This window comes from Lycium barbarum, chromosome 7, assembly GCF_019175385.1.
Source record: "Lycium barbarum isolate Lr01 chromosome 7, ASM1917538v2, whole genome shotgun sequence".
In the NCBI taxonomy this organism is placed as follows: Eukaryota; Viridiplantae; Streptophyta; class Magnoliopsida; order Solanales; family Solanaceae; genus Lycium; species Lycium barbarum.
The window spans coordinates 571,979-591,361 of NC_083343.1; the positions used below are offsets into that span (position 1 = coordinate 571,979).

At 34.9% G+C, this 19,383-nt stretch overlaps 1 protein-coding gene and 1 pseudogene across 2 annotated transcripts; one reads left to right on the forward strand and one right to left on the reverse strand.

Moving 5' to 3' along the window:
- The window catches only part of LOC132602819 (protein DETOXIFICATION 16-like), a 35,877-nt pseudogene that overhangs the window by 7,933 nt on the left and 8,561 nt on the right, over positions 1–19,383 (reverse strand).
- On the forward strand, positions 14,558–16,402 carry LOC132602818 (uncharacterized). 2 transcript variants are annotated; one of them, XM_060315603.1, is made up of 2 exons: positions 14,558–15,318; positions 16,081–16,402. In XM_060315603.1, the coding sequence occupies exons 1-2, from the start codon at positions 14,702–14,704 to the stop codon at positions 16,112–16,114; spliced, it is 651 nt and encodes a 216-aa protein (XP_060171586.1). In that variant the 5' UTR covers positions 14,558–14,701; the 3' UTR covers positions 16,115–16,402. The 2 variants fall into 2 exon arrangements, with proteins under 2 accessions (XP_060171586.1, XP_060171587.1); XM_060315604.1 differs by having other exon boundaries at positions 14,559–15,318; positions 16,084–16,402.

Below are 19,383 nucleotides of genomic sequence, written 5' to 3' on the forward strand. Positions count from 1 at the left end.
AAATATAATAATTTGCATAAAAGAAGACTTTAAATGCTATTTAAAATAAGACTTATAAATGTTGCTAAAGCTTTAAATAATAATGCTATTTAAAATAAGATTTGCATAAAAATATATTAATTTGCATTTAAGTAGAAGAAAATGTGGGTTTGTGCAGCGTTTTAATAAATATTTGAGATATCTCAAGTGGCGAGGTATTAACTGATTTTTGCAATTTAGGAGTATAACAGAATACAAAAATAGCTAATGTGAATTTTCTTTATCCTTTTTGTTATTTTATTAACTATGCTTAGTTAAAAATATGCGCGATTGATTCAAACTTGAAGAGTTATTTATAAAATATACTTGAGCCCACTACTAAAACTAAACCCCACTAATTTTTGCTAAGGTTCATTCTAGCTAAGGAAATAAACAAAGTAAAGTATCAGTGGCACAAATACAAATCAAATGCATAAAATGAAATAAAGGACCAAATGATATTAAATGGGCTCAGCCCATTTGGGACTGCTGATATCTGCTGCTGATGGGCTGGACAGAGAGAAGTCATGTTTCGTTGGGCTTTAGCCCAACACCGAATGCGGAAGAAAAACGAGTCTCTCGGACTCGTATGCGATGGTCATGCATAAAACGAAAGAAAAGGATTAGTACGTAATCAATAATTAAGGCTAAACATGTAACTCAAAACAGATCAGTAGATTATGTATATATTATGTATATTTGAGTATACCTCATGTATACACATTCATGAGGATGTGTAGAAGGTTAATATTGGAAAGATTTTACCCCCGTTTTCCCGATGTTGCACAAGTTCCAAGGGATTTCACGAATCCCATGCATGGCTAACACCGGGGAGGGTTCAAGCTTGATCCATAATGACCAATCCAACCTCCCCATTAACGTGCTTCAGTAAAAGTGTACTGCTGATATACATAAATATATACATAATCAAACATGGTATATTTGCAATGTACAAACACGTAGGAATCGAAATAAATACAGAATCACACAACATTCACGCAATTTCCCATAATCATATTAATGGAATGAAACAGATTTCAGCTTCGGCCAGATATTGATGTGGAACTTAACACGCTCAAATCATATTATAAAGAAGCCAACTTTCTTAAAGTTAATCAACCATAATTCTCAGGAAAAACCTTAAAGAAGCATGCTAAACCATCAATCTTTCTTTAAACAGATCAGCAAGTAAAATTGAAGATTCCCATTTGGACAGAAAACAAGCATAAGACCCATTTCTCTCTATTACTACCATGATAATTCACATATCAGCCTCCTAACATAAGACACAACAGTAAAACATAGGAAGATAGGAGAGACTTGAGGAGATGAGGTTATTATGCACTTAAAGTCATGCTGACTAAAGGCTAAAATGAGCATAATCAGACTAGTCAATATGGTTTCAAGTTTTTAGGGAGCATAGTATTCACATTCAGTTTGACAGATCCTTCATGGCAAATATGTCATTTTTTTAGCACAGCCGAAGGGGAAAGGGGAAGGGATGGTGCAGTTGCAGACACATAACTAAACAAGATCAAGTAAAAAATCTCTAATCACAATAACACACCAGCAAATATCCCCATAGACAAGGTTCAGACCACATAGAGACTTTGAAAAAAAAACTAGGAAATATGCAAATGACATAAAGGAATTGACTTAGCACATGATTAATTGACACGAGAATTCAGTTAGACTAACAATCTCCACTGAACTTAGCAAAATGATTCAACGAGTATGAGGTCAAGCATTTCTAGAGTTAAAGCCTATATGTGGATCTAAACACATAACCACATAAGTATGCTTATTGATCAACAAAAGGGTAGGATAAGCAGGTTAACCACATAGCAATAGACTCCACAGGTTAGACCAATACAAAGTTATGCTGAACTAAAGCTGGTTAAACTAAAATAGGCATAACTAACTAACACAAATAACCCAAGGCCGTATATAGGAGTTAATAAATCTAATTTGACACATTATGCAGGATGATCTATTAAAAAGGAGCATTATCCCTCTATTAATCATGCTTAGTAACCAACCAAACTAACACACATAATTCTATTTTTAGATAAAACTAAACTAAGCAAAGATGTAACTAACATACTTAAACACATTGGACCAATTTAACACCTATAGACATGCTAAAACTATTAACGAACATAACTAAATAAGAATGACAACCAAAACACATAAACAGATATTAAACTAGCAATTAAAACTACCATAATAACATCCTAGAACACATCTAAGCAGAGAAGCAGCTATAAATTCAAAATATCCTAAAAAAGAGAAGATTCACTGACCTTTTTCGGGTGCAGCAAAGTGGGTGCGGGGTCTTCGATTCGCGCTCGAACACTATCAAATCTGAGCTTGCGATGCTCGGATTCAAAGCAGCACCACGACGAACGAAAACAAAAATGATTGAGTATTTTTTGCTCGACACTCAGATATATAAAACTGATGAAACTGATATTGCTTAGGGAATTTTGGTCGACTGAAGAACTCTTTTTTTTTTAAAGGATTCAAGGCGGCTAACAGACTTCTTTTTTTTTTAGTGAGAATTTTGGCGACTCGAAAAACCTCCTTTTTTTTAGAGGATTCAAGGCGGCTGACCAGATCTCCCCTCAAAACGACTGAAAAACGATTATTTATAGGAGGGATTTCTAGAGTTTTCTTGGGTTTGAAAATTTGGGCGGGATTTTAAAACAAAAATTCAAATCAAGTCAACACTTGTGCTAAATCTGAACGTTGGAGAGATTTTTTTATGACATCGATAAGAAAACTGAAGAAGAAGGAGACAAAGACTCATTAAGATTTTGTACCCGACAAATAAAAAGGGCTGATAAAGTAGGATTCGAACTTACAACCGACAAGAAACCATTAAAGCTTCAGATCGACACAAGAAACCAGAAAAAGGAATGAAATCCTCTTCAACGTTAACCCCCTGACGGAGCTTTAATTACCTTTCCCGAACTGACCATGCGAGGTCTGTGAGGGTGGAAAGGGCTCTGCGGATTTGCCGCTATCATCGAATGAGAGAGAGAGAAGAGAGAGAAGGGGAGTGGGGGGGGGGGGGGGGTGCGGCGCTGGGTGGTGAATGGAAATGAAGAACCCTAGTGGTTTATTAGGTTGAACAAGGCGGGTCGGGTCCGAGTAGTGGGCTGAGTGGAAACGGGTAATGGGCTACGGAATTTAAAGTATGGGCTGGGTATTGGATTGAATGTGGGCTAGTCGGATGAAAATAATGGTTAAATTGATTTGGGCTGGTGAATTAAGAGAATGGGTTGATTGAAAGAAACAAATTGGACTTCTAAAAATAAAAGACCTTGTTTAATTAACTATATTCTACGTGTGCTAAAATATTACCTAACATAAAAATATGTAACTATTGGCGCTCGGATAAAAATGATGTCGTGATAGCCGTGCAATAATATTTGAAAGTCAACAGTAAATAAATGCGAAAATAAATGCGATGCGTGTGCATAGGATGGTAAAAAAAAATGCTGAGGCGATTATAATGCGGATTATAATAATCCCGGTAATAAAATAACAATAACAATAGTAGTAGTAATAATAATAATAATAATAATAATAATAATAATAATAATAATAATAGTGAAAATAATAATAGCTAGTGACTACAATGGAATAATGAAACGTCGGTAAAATCTAATAATTATAGTAAAATATAAATAGTTATTTCTTAAGTTGCCAAAAATAGATATTTTGAAGGAGAGGCGGGACAAAATTGGGTGTCAAAAGTCACCGCTTCATACTCACAGCCGTCAAGTGTTGAAATCCACGGGTGTCACCGCTTCATACTCACAGCCGTCAAGTGTTGAAATTCACGGGTGTTGCCGCTTCATACTCACACCCGTCAACTGTGGGCATCAAGAAAAGAGTTACAAAATTCACAGGTGCGACTACCGTTGTCATACTCTCACCCATCAAGTAAGGTCACGGATGTGAGCACTACTTCAAAGAATGTATTCGTAGGGGGAGACACTACATTCTCCTATAAATAGAAGCATCACTTTTCTTACAAAGGAGAGAATAGAATCCAATCATGAGAAAGACATAAGAAATAGTCTTTTCTCTATTTCTCTTTTTTATTTTATATTTGTAGGGTAGTCTTTTATTTTTAATTTCTTTCTTACATACTCCTTAATGGAGTAGTTTCTTTTTGTTGGGATAGTTGAAGAATCTTGGTATGATGTTATAATATTATCTTTACTTTAATTTTTTCATGACTTGATATTCAAATCTTTGATCTTGCTTCTTTTAGTCCTAATTCTCATGGAGGGATTAATTCAAGCTAGTTTATCGATTCAAAAATCTCAATATTATTTCTTTTAGTCCTAATTCTCACGGAGGGATTAATTCAAATAATTTTGTTGGTTTAAAATTGTTATCTTATTTCTTTCGGTCCTAATTCTCACGGAGGGATTGACTCAAATAAGTTTAATGATTTGAGGGGTCTCTATTTTATTTCTTTCAGTTCTAATTCTCGCGGAGGGGCTGACTCAAATAAGCTTAGTGACTTTAAGGGCTAATCGCAAGAGGTCTTTATTCCTCATGACACAAATCAAGTGAAATATGTTTTTCTATTCTTTTGTGGAATTTAATAGAATGAGATTTTATTATAATTGTACCAAGTGGATTCAACGACTCCCAACTCTTTTCTTTTTAAATTTTCTAACAAGCAGTTTATTTTATTTTAAGTAATTTATAATTTCAAAACCTCTCCTTTCATCAATTTGATTCTCTCAATTTGTTTTACCCTTTTCAATCCTCAATATTCACTTATATGTACACTACTTTTCGTCCTAAATTCCTAGATTCCCGATGGTAACAAATATACCTTCGTCGCCGTTATTTATAAGTATTCGGATATCAGTCTGTTCGGATTCCCACTCACCATTCCTGTATAATAACTTATAGCAAAACTGATTGTCGACTTTCTGAATCCCCCAACAGACCTTGTTCCTATTAAGCCTCGAATGTTATCCATTGCAATCCTTCGGACTGCTAATCGTCCTTCTCACAATTTTCTTTCACACTACGCCCAAACCCGTAGCTCCTCTAAAACATCACATCCCAATTATTGTCTACTTACGATATTTTCCTTCCACACTTCCTTCTGTTAGGCGTACTTAACTAAGTGACCTGATTTTTGAACAATTCTAGCAGAATCTTCTTTTACAGTTCTTACTATTCAGAATCCACACACAACTAATACCAACAATGCCTCACAGGGCATACAGTCATATGACATATTCCAGCCACCCAGAGCTTCCAATTTCCAAGTAACAGAACAATTATATCAAGGCTTACCTCTATGACCTTCCATATCGTTACTCGCCTTCTTCCGTCGTATGTAAGGCTTATATAAGAAATTCCATTTTCCTATGACTTGGCTCTATCGCACGATCTGAGACAGAAAGAAGGTCAACAATCCCTAGATGCCCCGTAGCCTCCTGTTTATAAATGTGGCCGGCTTCACACCCATAAACAGAACTCTACTGGACACGACTTTACAGACAACCCCTAGGAAAAACCTGCTCTGATACCACTTTGTCACACCCTAACCTCCCTAAGGTGTGATGGGCACCCAACCCCATATCCGGAGCCGAGCGAACCCACAGACTCTTATTACATACATAATCTCTTCAGACTCTGAAATCAAATAAAAGTGAAATACATAGTAAGCTTTCAAAATCTTTCTTTTATCGTTTGATCCTGTTAGTCAGTGAAAATGACAAACATAATAATTTCTTTTGGAAACTTCAGAAACAAGTCAAATCTGTAGTCACACGGAATTTGTAACATAACATAAAATGACACATCGGCTGATGGAGCCGCTTACAAAACTGACATCCTATACCCACGACTCTGTCTGCAAAGTCTCTAACTTCGAACAAACATCATAGCATACGTACTCTAACTCGGCAGCACTCCAGGAGCAAATGGAGTTGCCACTCCAGCTGAAGCATCTTCTAGCAATGTCCTTTACTTATCTGGGTGTACCTGCGTGGCATGAAACGCAGCCCCCGAAGAAAAGGGGGTCAGTACGGAATATGTACTGAGTATGTAAAGCATGGAATACAGAAAACAGAACCATAGTCGAAACAGACAGTACAAAAGTAAGCACATTTTCAGAATACCAAAATACTTATTTTTCAGAATGCAAACCGTGTATACCGATGTCATGTGTCAGAAGAAGTACAGAAGATAAGTAGGTCATCCAGAGTGCAAAAATGCGTACTTTCCAAACACAGACCGTGCGTGCCAACAGCATATGTCATCATATACATATACACATAACTGATTCATATGTAACATAATAGCGCCGAGGAACGTACGGCCCGATCCATATACATACATAACATATTAGTGCCGAGGAACATTTGGCCCGATCCACAAATGTGCTTGCTGCGGAACGTGCAGCCCGATTCATATACGTATAGCATATTGTTGTGGCACGTGCAGAAGGTTAGTACAGATAATAAGCACGATGTGCAGAATAACAAACAACTTACTAGAAACATGAATCATGCATGCCAAGAACGGTATCCGGCCCATTAAGGGACCCGGGGAACGTGGCGCCACCCTGCCTTAGGCGCCACACACATCATACTCCAGAAGGTTTACTCCGAAATCTCCGTCACACACATCATAATATCATATCATAAGATCAGAATATACATATACACATATATGGTTCGGCGAACCATGAACACATCATAACACCGTAACACATCATACTCCGGAATACATATATGGCGTCCGGCCCTCAAGCAAGGGACCTGGCGAACCATGCGCACGAGATATACCGGCCCGGGACTCGGCAAAAGAAATCACGACACATGCACGAGCAGAGTAGTGAGAACTATATGCACATAAATAAATAAATAAATAAATAAATAAATAAATAAATAAATAAATAAATTTCAAGACTTGATGGACAAATGTGTTTACCGACATCTGAAGGCCCAAAAACAAGTTTCGGGTCAATCGGAATTAGTATACGAAAGTTACAAGCTTTTGAAGTACAGAACGTTCTATAAGCGTTTCAGAGGCCATTTTTTGGAAAATCAAAACCATAGTCATGTCAGAATCTTTTGGATACCGTTATGAATCAAATCAAATAGAACTTTTGGGAATCTTATGTACATATCTAAACATATCAAAGGCTCGATGGAATAATCGAACATGCTAGCATTTAAGGATCAAACTTTAGTCATATCACTCATCTTTCAATGCTATCCGAAAACATGTCAAACAGGACTTGGACATCATAGATACACATCGGAACCATATGAAACAATTTTTGGAAGTCAAGAATGTTAGCCATCCTAGTGGCTTTAGGAATAGAAGTTTCTTTGGAATCATATACATACCGTATGCTCGTTTCACAAGATCATGCCAAAAGAAAGAAAAGGGTAAGCCTTACATACCTGCTCCACGTCCTATTAGCTACGTTTATTTGTCCAAGCTCGTTAGTCTACATTCAAGGAGATTTACATAATCATTAGACATATTGTCACACACTTATCTTAATCTTCCAAGTAAACTCGCTTATAATCTGCCGAAATTTCGGCAGCATTTCCCCTGTAAATACACCATCCCCGAAAATTCAACTCGGCCAAAATACAACAACAAATCCGAGAATTTAACTCGGCCAAATTATTAACAACATTACCAACAATCATACTAACAACTTCAACAATCAATCCCAAAACATATTCTAACATCAACAACTCTTGTCACACAATTCACGGCATTTCATTTACATTCAATTAATCACATATATTCAAGCTAGCACCAATGATTTCACATTCAAGTATTAATCCGAAATCTTTCTAACACGATTCAAGAATACTTCTAACAATTCACAAAATATCCCAACAACCCAATCAACATTTTACTTCACCCGTAACCTTTCAAATTCAACAAAAACAATGACAACTCATTTTCTTCGTTCAATTCATGAACTATACTAATGATTCACACACTAACAACATTATTTCCATAAATACAAGAAATGGTATTATAGTCACATTAGCTTCCAAAACACTCTCCAACACTTACAACTTCAACTAGAATCACCCAACTTTCATCGTCAACATAGAATCCACAACAACAACAACAACCAAAACACTAGATAAAATAATTGCGTCATCATTCCTACACACCCACACATATACACGGCCACCATACATACACCCACACCACACGGCCACACCCACAACACACTATTTCCATGATTTTCATTCATTTCTACATACTACAACATACATAAACCTTCAATAACATATAAAAGAATATGAATTCTTACCTTTTTCCTCAACTTTCCACTTGACTAGAATCTTGAACTTGCCACCAAGAGTGGTTTTCTTGCTTCAATAATTTTACCACGTTAAAGAGGGTCTTTGAATTAGTGGAAATACTAGGAGAGTATATTTTTTTGGATCAAAAATTGAAGGCTCCAATTTTTTTTTCTTGGCCGAAAATGGAGTGGTCTTTTTTTCTCTTCAAGGTTCTCTCTCTTTCTTGAATGTTCTTGAAGAGAAAATGACAATTGATGGATGATTATCCCTTTATTCACTTAATTTTTAGCCTTCACATGGCCTTGGCCCATGTCCCCTTGGCCAGCCACCTTGGCCTCTTTTTCAAGCCCAACTCTTTTTTTTTTCTCTTCCAAGCCCATCTTTTTATTTCATGACAAATTTTAATTCATGAAAACTATTTTCCTACTTTTCAATTTTGCCCTTAGCCTTCCTCACTATTTCCGCATCAATATTTTCATGAACAACTTATGTATCAAATAAGATCAAAAATATTGCCTTATCTCCTACTAGTCACGATTATCTCAAATTATCCGAATGTGAAAAATACGGGATATAACAGTTATAGCACTTAACGGCTCCGTCTCCGTGAAGTGCTATAGCGCAGTAAAATACTGCGCTAAAGGTACTTTGGTAACTTTTTTTTTGTTGGGATATTTTGGTTCAAAATATTTTTTTTTGGGGCATTTTGGTTCCGGGCCCAATAATTTACACCCATCAAACAACACTTAGTTAAGGTGCCAAAATGGAAAAAATGGACAAGTTCAGGGGGCTGCATATGCATTAAGCCATATTTAAATGAAACAACCCAACTAAGTTGTCTTTGTGTGACCTATAAGTCGGATTCGAGTCGTGAAATAAATCAGGACTATCACTAAGTGGTACAAAAAATAAAAATGTAATGTCTAGAATTTGAATTTGGAACTTCATGATGAATTTTGAACCCCCTAAACCAACATCTTCTCTTGTGTTCGGGGTATTCAAAATTTATATATGTAAATTAAAAAAATATCTTATGGTATAATTTTTTGTCAAGGGTGTTGGGGTGAACACACTTCTCAGGCTCTAGATCCGCCCACATCACATTCCCTTGGGATATTGCCCTTACCTGGACCTGTGTAAACGGAGGATGTTCTATATATGCACAGGCCTGCCTTTTTTTTAACTTACATACACTAACTCAAGGATAATTTTAGTGTAATTTAACTTGTTGTATCATGTTATCTATCTTATTTTCTAGGTAAATAGTTATCTTCTAAGTGGCTAGATTCTGAAAATGTTCCTCTAAACTGTCAGCGTGTTGAAGTTAAACAAATTTTTCCGTTGGTACTATTTGTTCGAGTTTAACTTCTATTTCACTGACAAATGTAAATAAACTTTTAAACTATCAAATCACCTGAACACTAGTATAAGTATGATCTGAACACTAGTATAAGTAAAGTAACTGCCATAATTGAACCCCTTCGCCCGAAAATTACACTACATACGTATGGTCAAAATTATTTTTTAAATATATATGGATTAGTAAATCATATTATACTAAAAGTAGAAAGATCCTAAGCCTAAAGTTGGATTACGAAAATGTCCATAAAAATTTAACGGACCATTTTGCCCTTCCCTAAACTAGACCGGATACATGGTTAGAGCTTACCATTTCCACCTTTTAATGAGCTTTAATTATTGGTCCTTTTAGCTTCTACCAATAAAATCATCCGTTCACAAAAAAAAAAAAAAAAAAAAAAAAAAAAACTTTCATATACAGTTTGTTCTTCTATATATTGGATGAGAAAATGTCAGTTCACTACTCTTTCATTTCATCTCTTGTCTTTCTTTACGTATTTTTATATTAATTGGTTCATTCTTGTTTCTCATTAATTTATTGCTTTGTTTAGCTTTTCTCATTTGGTCTCATATAATGGAAGGTATATCTTATTGATGTTCGGCCAAAAATCATATATTGACTCATTGTTTGCCTCACATTTTAATACTTTCGCCGTTTGAGTATTATTATATTGACTTGTGCTTAATATTATATTTTTACCAGTATATCTACCGGCGCTTCGCGTGGATTTGAAAAATAAATTCAATAGTTAAGCATCAATGTCATAATTTGATTCATCACCAATTCAAAATTTAATAAATTTTCATCGTTTCGTGATTCGTCTAACATTCTATATAAAGTTCTTAGAAAGAATTTGTTAGAAGTATTTCACTTTTGTTAGAAACTTGTCAATTTAATATGAGAGAACTCATTTAAAACAGAAAGCAAAAAATTAAAAAGAATTATGAAAAAGAAAAAATGTTAGAATTAAATTATGAGGATGCAATCTTAAGATGTGTCAGATTTTTCCCTTCCTCTAAAATTTATTTTCTTAGTATTTTGTTTCTTAAAATGTAAGTTGTTTTATAATTCTGTTTCATAATATTATTAATTTCATTTCTCTCAAACAACAATTTAGAACACTTAAAATGAGCGATATAAATAGAAAAAAAGAAATGAAATGAAACAAAGCAAAAAATCAAATAAATGAACTCGTCATTGATGGGATCAAATTCCCTAGTATCTACTACTTGTCTTTTTCTTTTTGTATTTTCCTTAAATGTATTTTCTTTAGTATATATTAATTCTAATTTTCTACAAAAATAAGACAACGTAACTCACAAGTTTATAATGGCTGTTCACAAAGATAGTTTTCCTTCTCTCCTCCTTTTGTTTGGTAAGTCTTTTCTATCCGTTTTGTCTTTCAACTATGTTGAAAGTTTTACTTCATGAATTGTGATTAATGGGAGGAAAAATAGCGAGAACGGAAAGAGGCGTAGCCATAATTTTTTTCCCACAAAAGAGGCGTGATGTGAGGATTAGTTGTAATAGGGAAGGGTTAAATACAAACTGAAAGAAAATTAAATAGTCATGACTTTTGGAGGTTTTAATTTTTTTTTAGAGCGCTTATATAAGAGGTTAAAAGGTAAAATTCTAGGAAAATAGATAAGTAGGCTTTATATAAATATAGATTATGTTGGAATAAAGCAGTGTAAAATTAAAAAGATTTGGAGAAAAATTGAATAAAAAGCGGAAGAGAAAAGGTAAAGAGGACAAAGATGTGCTGAAGCTAAATTTGAAAATTAAAAGGAGAAAAAGAATGGAGACAAGTGGCAGACATCATGATGCCTAAGGCTATCTAGGGTACAATTATTGGCAATAAGCCAAGGGAAAAGAAGCAACAATTTCTTTACCGCAACAGCGAATGCGGGAAGTAACGCACTGAACAAATTTCGACGAGAACAAAACTCTCTCAATTATTTTATTTGGGTTTTTTTTCTACACCTATAAATATTTCATAAGCCATAATTTTTATATAACTTTGGACAACTTGAACCTCTTAGTTTAGAACTTTGGACATAGAGAGAGCTTAGAGCCGCCGTGAACGCCATAGTTATAGGGTTTTACCTTTTCTTCTCTGTATTACTTGTTTTGACATTTTTATTCGGATAATTTGTTACCCAAGCCATCCAGAAGAAAAGTAGTTTCAAGTATCTTGGGTCTATTATGCAAGGCAGCGGGGAGATTGACGATGATGTCACACATCGTATTGGGGCAGGGTGGATGAAATGGAGGTTTGCTTCCCGAGTGCTATGTGACAAGAAGGTGCCACCACAACTTAAGGGCAAGTTCTACAAAGTGGTGGTTAGACCGACTATGTTGTATGGGGCGGAGTGTTGGCCAGTTAAGATTTCTCACGTTCAAAAGATGAAAGTTGCTGAGATGAGAATGTTGAGATGGATGTGTGGCCACACCAGGAGTGACAGGATTAGGAATGGGGATATTCGGGACAAGGTGGGAGTGGCCTCGGTGGAAGACAAGATGCGAGAAGCGAGATTGAGATGGTTTGGGCATGTGAAGACGAGAGACACATATGCCCCAGTGCGGAGGTGTGAGAGGTTGGCCATGGATGGTTTCAGACGAGGTAGGGGTAGGCCAAAGAAGTATTGGGGAGAGGTAATTAGACACGACATGGCGCAGTTACAGCTTACCGAGGACATGACCTTAGATAGGAGGGTTTGGAGGACCCACATTAGGGTAGAAGGCTAGTAGATAGTCTCATTATCCTGTCTTATTAGTAGTCGCATTATCGTAGTATAATTTCCTGTGCTCTGATTTATGCTATTATCTGTTATTTCCTGTGCTTTGATTATTCTATGTTATCTGTGCCGCTTGCGTTACTTCATCTCCATATCGCTTTGAATCTCTTAGCCTTATCTGACCTCTTTTTATGTTTTTTTATTGAGCCGAGGGTCTTTCGGAAACATCCGTCCTACCCTGGTAGGAGTAAGGTATGCGTACACTCTACCCTCCCCAGACCCCACGTTGTGGGATTTCACTGGGTTGTTGTTGTTGTTGTTGTTGTTGTTGTTGTCGTCGTCTATGTGGAGCTAAATTCTTTAGTTCTAGGGTTTTGGGTCAAACATGAAAGTTGACGTTTGATTATCGTTTATATCTATTGATTTTCCATCTTTGGGTTATTTATTTATTCTTGATCTTAATTGTTTGATTATTTGACAAAATAGTTAGACACCATATACAACAACAACAACAACAGCCCAGTGAAATCCCACATCTTGGGGTTTGGGGAGGGTATAATGTACGCAGACCTTACTCCTACCAAGGTAGGATGGCTGTTTCCGAGAGACCCTCGGCTCAATAGAAGCATAAAAAGGGGGTCAGATAAGGTTAAAAGATTTAAAACGATATTGCAATGAAATAATGCAAGCGACACAGTAAAACAGGATAATCAAGGAATTCAAAGCGATATGGAAATGCAAATCACGAAAGCGGCACAGATAAAATAGAGTAATCAAAGTACATAAAGTAGCAAATAATAACATAAATCAAAGCACAAGAAATTATAATGCGCTAATGCGCCTACTAATAAGGAAAGATAACGAGACTTATATACTAGCCTTCTACCCTAATGTGGGTCCTCCACACCTTCCTATCTAAGGTCATGTCCTCGGTAAGCTGTAACTGCGTCATGTCCTGTCTAATCACCTCTCCCCAATATTTCTTTGGCCTACCCCTACCTCTTCTGAAACCATCCATGGCTAACCTCTCACACCTCCGCACTGGGGCATCTATGTCTCTCCTCTTCACATGCCCAAACCATCTCAGTCGCATTTCCCGCATCTTGTCTTCCACCGAGGCCACTCCCACCTTATCCCGAATAGCCTCATTTCTAATCCTGTCGCTCCTAGTGTGCCCACACATCCATCTCAGCATTCTCATCTCGGCAACTTTCATCTTTTGAACGTGAGAGATCTTAACTGGCCAACACTCCGCCCCATACAACATAGCCGGTCTAACCACCACTCTGTAGAACTTGCCCTAGTTAGACACCATATGTGGCGTGTAAATTGAACTAGGGATAAGGAATTTGCATGCGTAATAAGAATAAAGAGAATTTGTTCGATTAATCGTTTCGCTAATGAGAATAGGAATATTGGCGTTATAGTAGCATCCACAGGCTTGTGAGCAACTCGGAAAAAACTCATAAAGTTAACATCAACCCGTTAACTAGTAACTCACAGGTAGAGCGATTTGAAGACTCAACTGGATTGTTATTGGTTATAGCCCTAGATCTATTTCTTCTCCTAGAAAAATCCGCTCTTTCTTGGTTGAAGTTCATTGTTTGTTTTATTTTATTTTTAGTTAGTTAATATTTATATCTTGAGATTTTACTTCTTGTGTAGATAGTTAGTATCGTTTAATTTAGTAAATAGTTAATCATAAGTCCCTGTGAGTACGATATCTGGACTTAATAATCTTATATTACTTGTACGATCGCGTATATTTGCGTGTGCGTTTGTGATCAACACTTATTAACTTTCATGTGCATCGGCTTGCTGTTTCAAAGGTTTCCTCTTTAATTTCATTCTTCAATTCAATTAATTTTACTTTTCTTTTCATAATTTCCTTTTGAGTTTTCACTTCTGATAAACTAATAGAACATGTATTGGAATTGCTGGGTGGAGGTTCTTTTTTTGCACTCTCCAATTATTGAGGCATATACATTTTACACCTTAAGTTAAAAATTGATTTATCAAAATATCCTTGTTACCTGATTTGTCCTTGCAGGAAGACTTTTGTGTCATGGATGAAAAATTGGCCAATCCGAACCCCTTCCATCCACTTCGCTCCGCCCTTAGACCCCACGTACATCAATCTCCCTCTATAAAGAACTGAACAATCCCATTGTAAAATCACCAAAAACCACACTATTCTCTCCTTATTATTACATAATAATATTCTGTTCTGTTCTTACCACTTTCTTCTTGTTCCAATGGTTAGAGGAGCCATAAATATTAAGTTAACTATAGAAGAAAAAGTTCCACCACAAAAGAAGATCAATGTTTCTTTAGCAAATCAAAAGAGGTCAAGTTCTACTTGTAAGTGCTGTGGTGGTTCTTCTAGCAAGGTCACTAAGACTTCTAAGGCTGGGTTTGTTGAGGGGAGCAGTGGACGTGCAGGTTATAAAGGGAACGCTACTTATAAATCTACTCGCAAAGTGAATGACAAGGTTCATTCTGGTGAAATACGAAAGAGCTCATGTTCTACTTATAAAAAGTCTGGTGGTTCTTCTAGCAGGGTCACTAAGAAGGCTGGTGTTTTTGTCGATGGGCGCAGTGGATGTGAAGAGTATAGAGAGGAAGCTAATTATAAGTCTTCTTACAAGGTGAATGGCAAGGCTCATTCTGGTGAAATACGAAAGAGCTCAAGTACTTATAAATGCAAGGCTGGTGATGGGCGCAGTGGACGTGAAGAGTATAGAGAGGAAGCTAATTATAAGTCTTCTTACAAGGTGAATGGAAAGGGTCATGGTGTTACTACTGAGTTTGAGACTAGTGTCAAGTGCAAGAAGACTACTACTTATGATAATTCCAACAAGTACTTATTAGGGTCAGTATTTTATTTTTGATAATTGTGATGTCTAGATCAACTTATGTGCACCTCGATTAATGTTTTTTATGTTATTATTGGGTGAATGTTTTTATGTTTATGTTGGTTTTAAGTCTTTGATTTCACTATGGCTTTAATTTTATGATGGTTGGATATGTTATTTTTGGATTTGCTTACCTAAAATTACGAAAAAATTATGATAAAAATGGTCTCTTCTTTTGGAACTCACATTTGGAGGTCCAGTTATTGTTATTTTTGTCTATTTTTGGTGTCTCTGTAGATTTTTGAGGTGTAGATATTGCTATTTTTTTGTCTACTCTAGTGTCTGGTGCAAATTTTAGTGTTGTGATTCCTGGGATGTGATGGGACTTTTTTGATGTTTCCGATTAAATCTTTCCATTTTTGGTGTCTGGTACAATTTTTAGTATTATTGCTCCTAAAATTTGGTGGGACTTTTCTGGCGTTTCTGGTTAGATCATTTCTTCTTTTTTCACAATTCTTGCTAAATCTAAGATTTCTGGAAATCTAAGAGTGAATGTTTCTATAGTAGAAATATAGACTATGTTTCACCAAAAGAAAATGATTTTGGTCAAATGCAAAAGGAGGAATATTTTGGCCTCTTACAATTTTGAATAGAAGAAAATGACTTTTTTAGATCTGTTATGTGATTTTTTCAGATTTCTTATTTATAAAAAATAAAAATCTCTTGTAAAAAGGTCATTAAACTAAAAACAAATTGTAATAACGACTTGGTTCTTCTAGCAGGGTCACTGAGACTTACAAGGCCGGAAGCTAATATAAATCTACTTACAAAATGAATGATAAAGCTCATGGTGTTATTACTGAGTTTGAGACTAGTGTCAACAGCAAAAAGACTACTATGATAATTCTAACAAATCCAACTACAAGAAGGTTAATTATTATTAATTAGTTTTATTTTTTCTATGTTATTGTTAAATATATATTTAAGTAGACTGTGGTTTGAGTTTTTTTTTTCTTAGTCTTCCATTTGGTATCTTGAATACCGTTCACATGTACTTTTTATTTTCTTTCGCATACTATTTTCTTATAATGTTTGTGCCAACCTCACTTCTCTCTTAAACACTTTTGTGGGTGGTGTCATTTACAAATGAGCCGAAGTGATCTATTTATAGTAGTTGAATATTACTCCCTCTGTTTTCTTTTATTTGACCCTTATACTAAATCTAATTTTTTTACTTGTCTTAATGAATCTAAAAATTTAAGGAATTTCATAAATATTATATTAAAAATTATGCTTTGAGCTTTAAGAGAATTCTCCCTAAATTAAACAATAAAAAGCACGAAAAAGAAGTAGAAAAAACAGTCTTAGTACATTAGAGGCAGTAACAGTAAAACGACTCATACCTAACTCAATCATGCGAAATAGTATATTATGTGACGTATCAAGAAGTAGTTTATGATGATGGATATGAGCAAATTTCCAAAAGAAAATTGGTGAATTGGATACTTCTAGCATCCTAAAAGTCTTGTGTTGGCAAACAATTGACATGAATCTAAAGTTAAAGACTCTATGAAACTAAATAGTCAGTTCATGCAAGTAATACATTAATAACGATTCATGGTAACAAAAGAAAATAATTCATTAAGTAAAACATTTTTCTCATTTTTCCATAAAAACACTCAACAATATGAATTGCACCTATTATAAGGGAAGACTTAGACGAGGTACATAAAGAAAGCTGGACCAAAAGGTAGACAAAAAAGAATGTAAAACAATAATATAAAAACAAATGATTGTCATTATTCGATCTCTTTGTAAAATTTGTTGTAAAAGAATTGTAATACATCACAACAATTTAAACAAAATTAATCTATTGCTCTACACAAAAATCAGCCACTCTGTTCCATAAACGTATATAGAATCTAGCAAGAAAAAGTTTCTTTTTCATAAGGTAAGCGTTATGTATCAATCGTTTGCTAGCAACTCAACGCCTTCACTTCAATTTTGTCTTATAATTGAAAGAGTATAGTCATTTTGTATGATCAAAATTGCAACAATGAAAGTGAGGAACATAAAAGATATCTGTAGCAGAGGAGCTAGACGTGGAAGAAGAAGCAACTTGAATTGAAAGTGCATTTCCTGTATATTTTAGCTTCATTTTCCGTCTTGTAACAAAGTATTAAGTCCCATTCTTGTTTAGCTTAACCACATTATTATCTGCACTGATCATTGCGAAAAAAGATGGATTTGCCGTTTGCTGATTCAATAGCCTTTCACTGGTGACTTTAAATAGGGGACTTTAGGTAAGGGAAGGTGAAAAGAACCAACTTATAAAATAAATTTAGAGCCTGTTTGGATGGCTTACAGCTTATAAGCTAAAAAAAATAAGTTGGAGTAGTCTAACTTATTTTTTTGGCTTATAAGCTGTTTTCAGCTTATAAGCTGCTTTAGATAAGCTAAGTCAAATAGGCCCGATTATTTTTTTGAGCTTATTTTAAGCACAAAATGACTTTAAGCTGGCCAGCCAAACACTCAAAAAAGCTGAAAACAGCTTATAAGCAACTTATAAGCCAATCCAAACGGGCTCTTAAGCAAAAGATAATCCATCCGTTTCCTACTCTCCTCAGTGAATCCACGATTGTCCCGACTCCTGACCCTTAACATTATCTGTTTCTTGACAAATTAAAGATCCTAAATAGGGGACTTCAATAGGGAAAGTAAAAAGGATCAAATTAATTAGACATTTTTGGAGCTATTGAATAAAGAATATTTCTTACAGTAAATGTCAACAGGCTATTGTAGTTCATCTGTTTCTGGACAAATTAAAGATCCTAAATAGGGGAATTTACTACGGAAAGTAAAAAAGATCAAATTAATTAGATATTTTTGGAGCTATTAAATACTAAACATTACAGTAAATGATGGAAACCTTTAGAAGATGTGCATTTGAAGAAGTAGAAAAGCCAATAGGCTATCGTAGTTATGAGAATGAATTTAATTAATGTGCCATAACTAAGGAGTTAAATTGCAACTTTCCACTGCCTTTACGTAAATAAAAATGAGTATTTAATTAGATTTACTATTTAATTAAATTTTGATTTCGTGTAGGTATAAAATGGTAAACCAACTTTCAAGGTAGGAACTTCTCACTTTTAGTATAATATGATCAAGATAATTTTATTATTTTGTTTTTTTACTAACCTTATCATTAAATAACTACATAAAATATTAGTAGTCAAATTTAAATTTTCAAAACATAATTAAAAAGGTTAATTTAGTAAAATAAACTCCTAATAAATACGTTTTTAAGGAGAATGTCAAGTTAATATGAACCAGGAAAAATGAAACGGAGGGAGTACTACTGATGTCATCATCACTAAAGAAAAAGAAGTCCAAGTTGCTAGAAAGGGCTTATTGGCCTGTTGGCCAATATCTTTGATAAATAAAAGATCTCCATTTGTTAACTATTTCGTAAACACTCAGGGGTAGTTTGGTAGATAGTAGAAATTATCCCGGGATTATAATCCCGGGATTAATTTATCTAATCTATTGGGATTATTTTATATCATCTAAAAGATGGTATATAATCCCAGTATAAGTGGGATAAGAAGGTATAAGCTGGGATATTCTAGCACTAATTTTTGTATCATGTTTGGTACAAGGTATAAATTTATCGCAGCATAAATTTATATTTTCTACCAAACATGGTGTAAAAATTAGTGTTGGGATATCCCAGCTTATACCTTCTACCAAACGACCCCTTAGGAAAGTTCGTATTTGGAAAAATATTGACTTTAATATACTCCATAATCCATATTCTGTGGAAAAAATGGAAAGAAAAGGCATAAAGTTCAATCTTTGGAAAGTTCGTATTGGGCTCCCCTCCATTTCCACTCTCTTCATTTTCTCCAAGTTCCTATTTGGATGAAAGACACATATCATAATTAATAATTAACGATTGAGATCTAATTGCCTAAATCAAGGTCCTAACCATAGTTAGAATAACAAATATTTTCTTTATTTACTCTAAAAAAATTTGACAATCCCAAAATTTTAACTAAAACATTATCTCACCTATAAAT

Excerpts from the sequence above, each read along its gene's own strand:
- LOC132602818 (XM_060315603.1), top strand. The coding sequence starts at position 14,702 with ATGGTTAGAGGAGCCATAAATATTAAGTTAACTATAGAAGAAAAAGTT. Across the intron at positions 15,319-16,080 it reads TCCAACAAGTACTTATTAGG|CAGGGTCACTGAGACTTACA; the intron begins GTCAGTATTTTA and ends TGGTTCTTCTAG.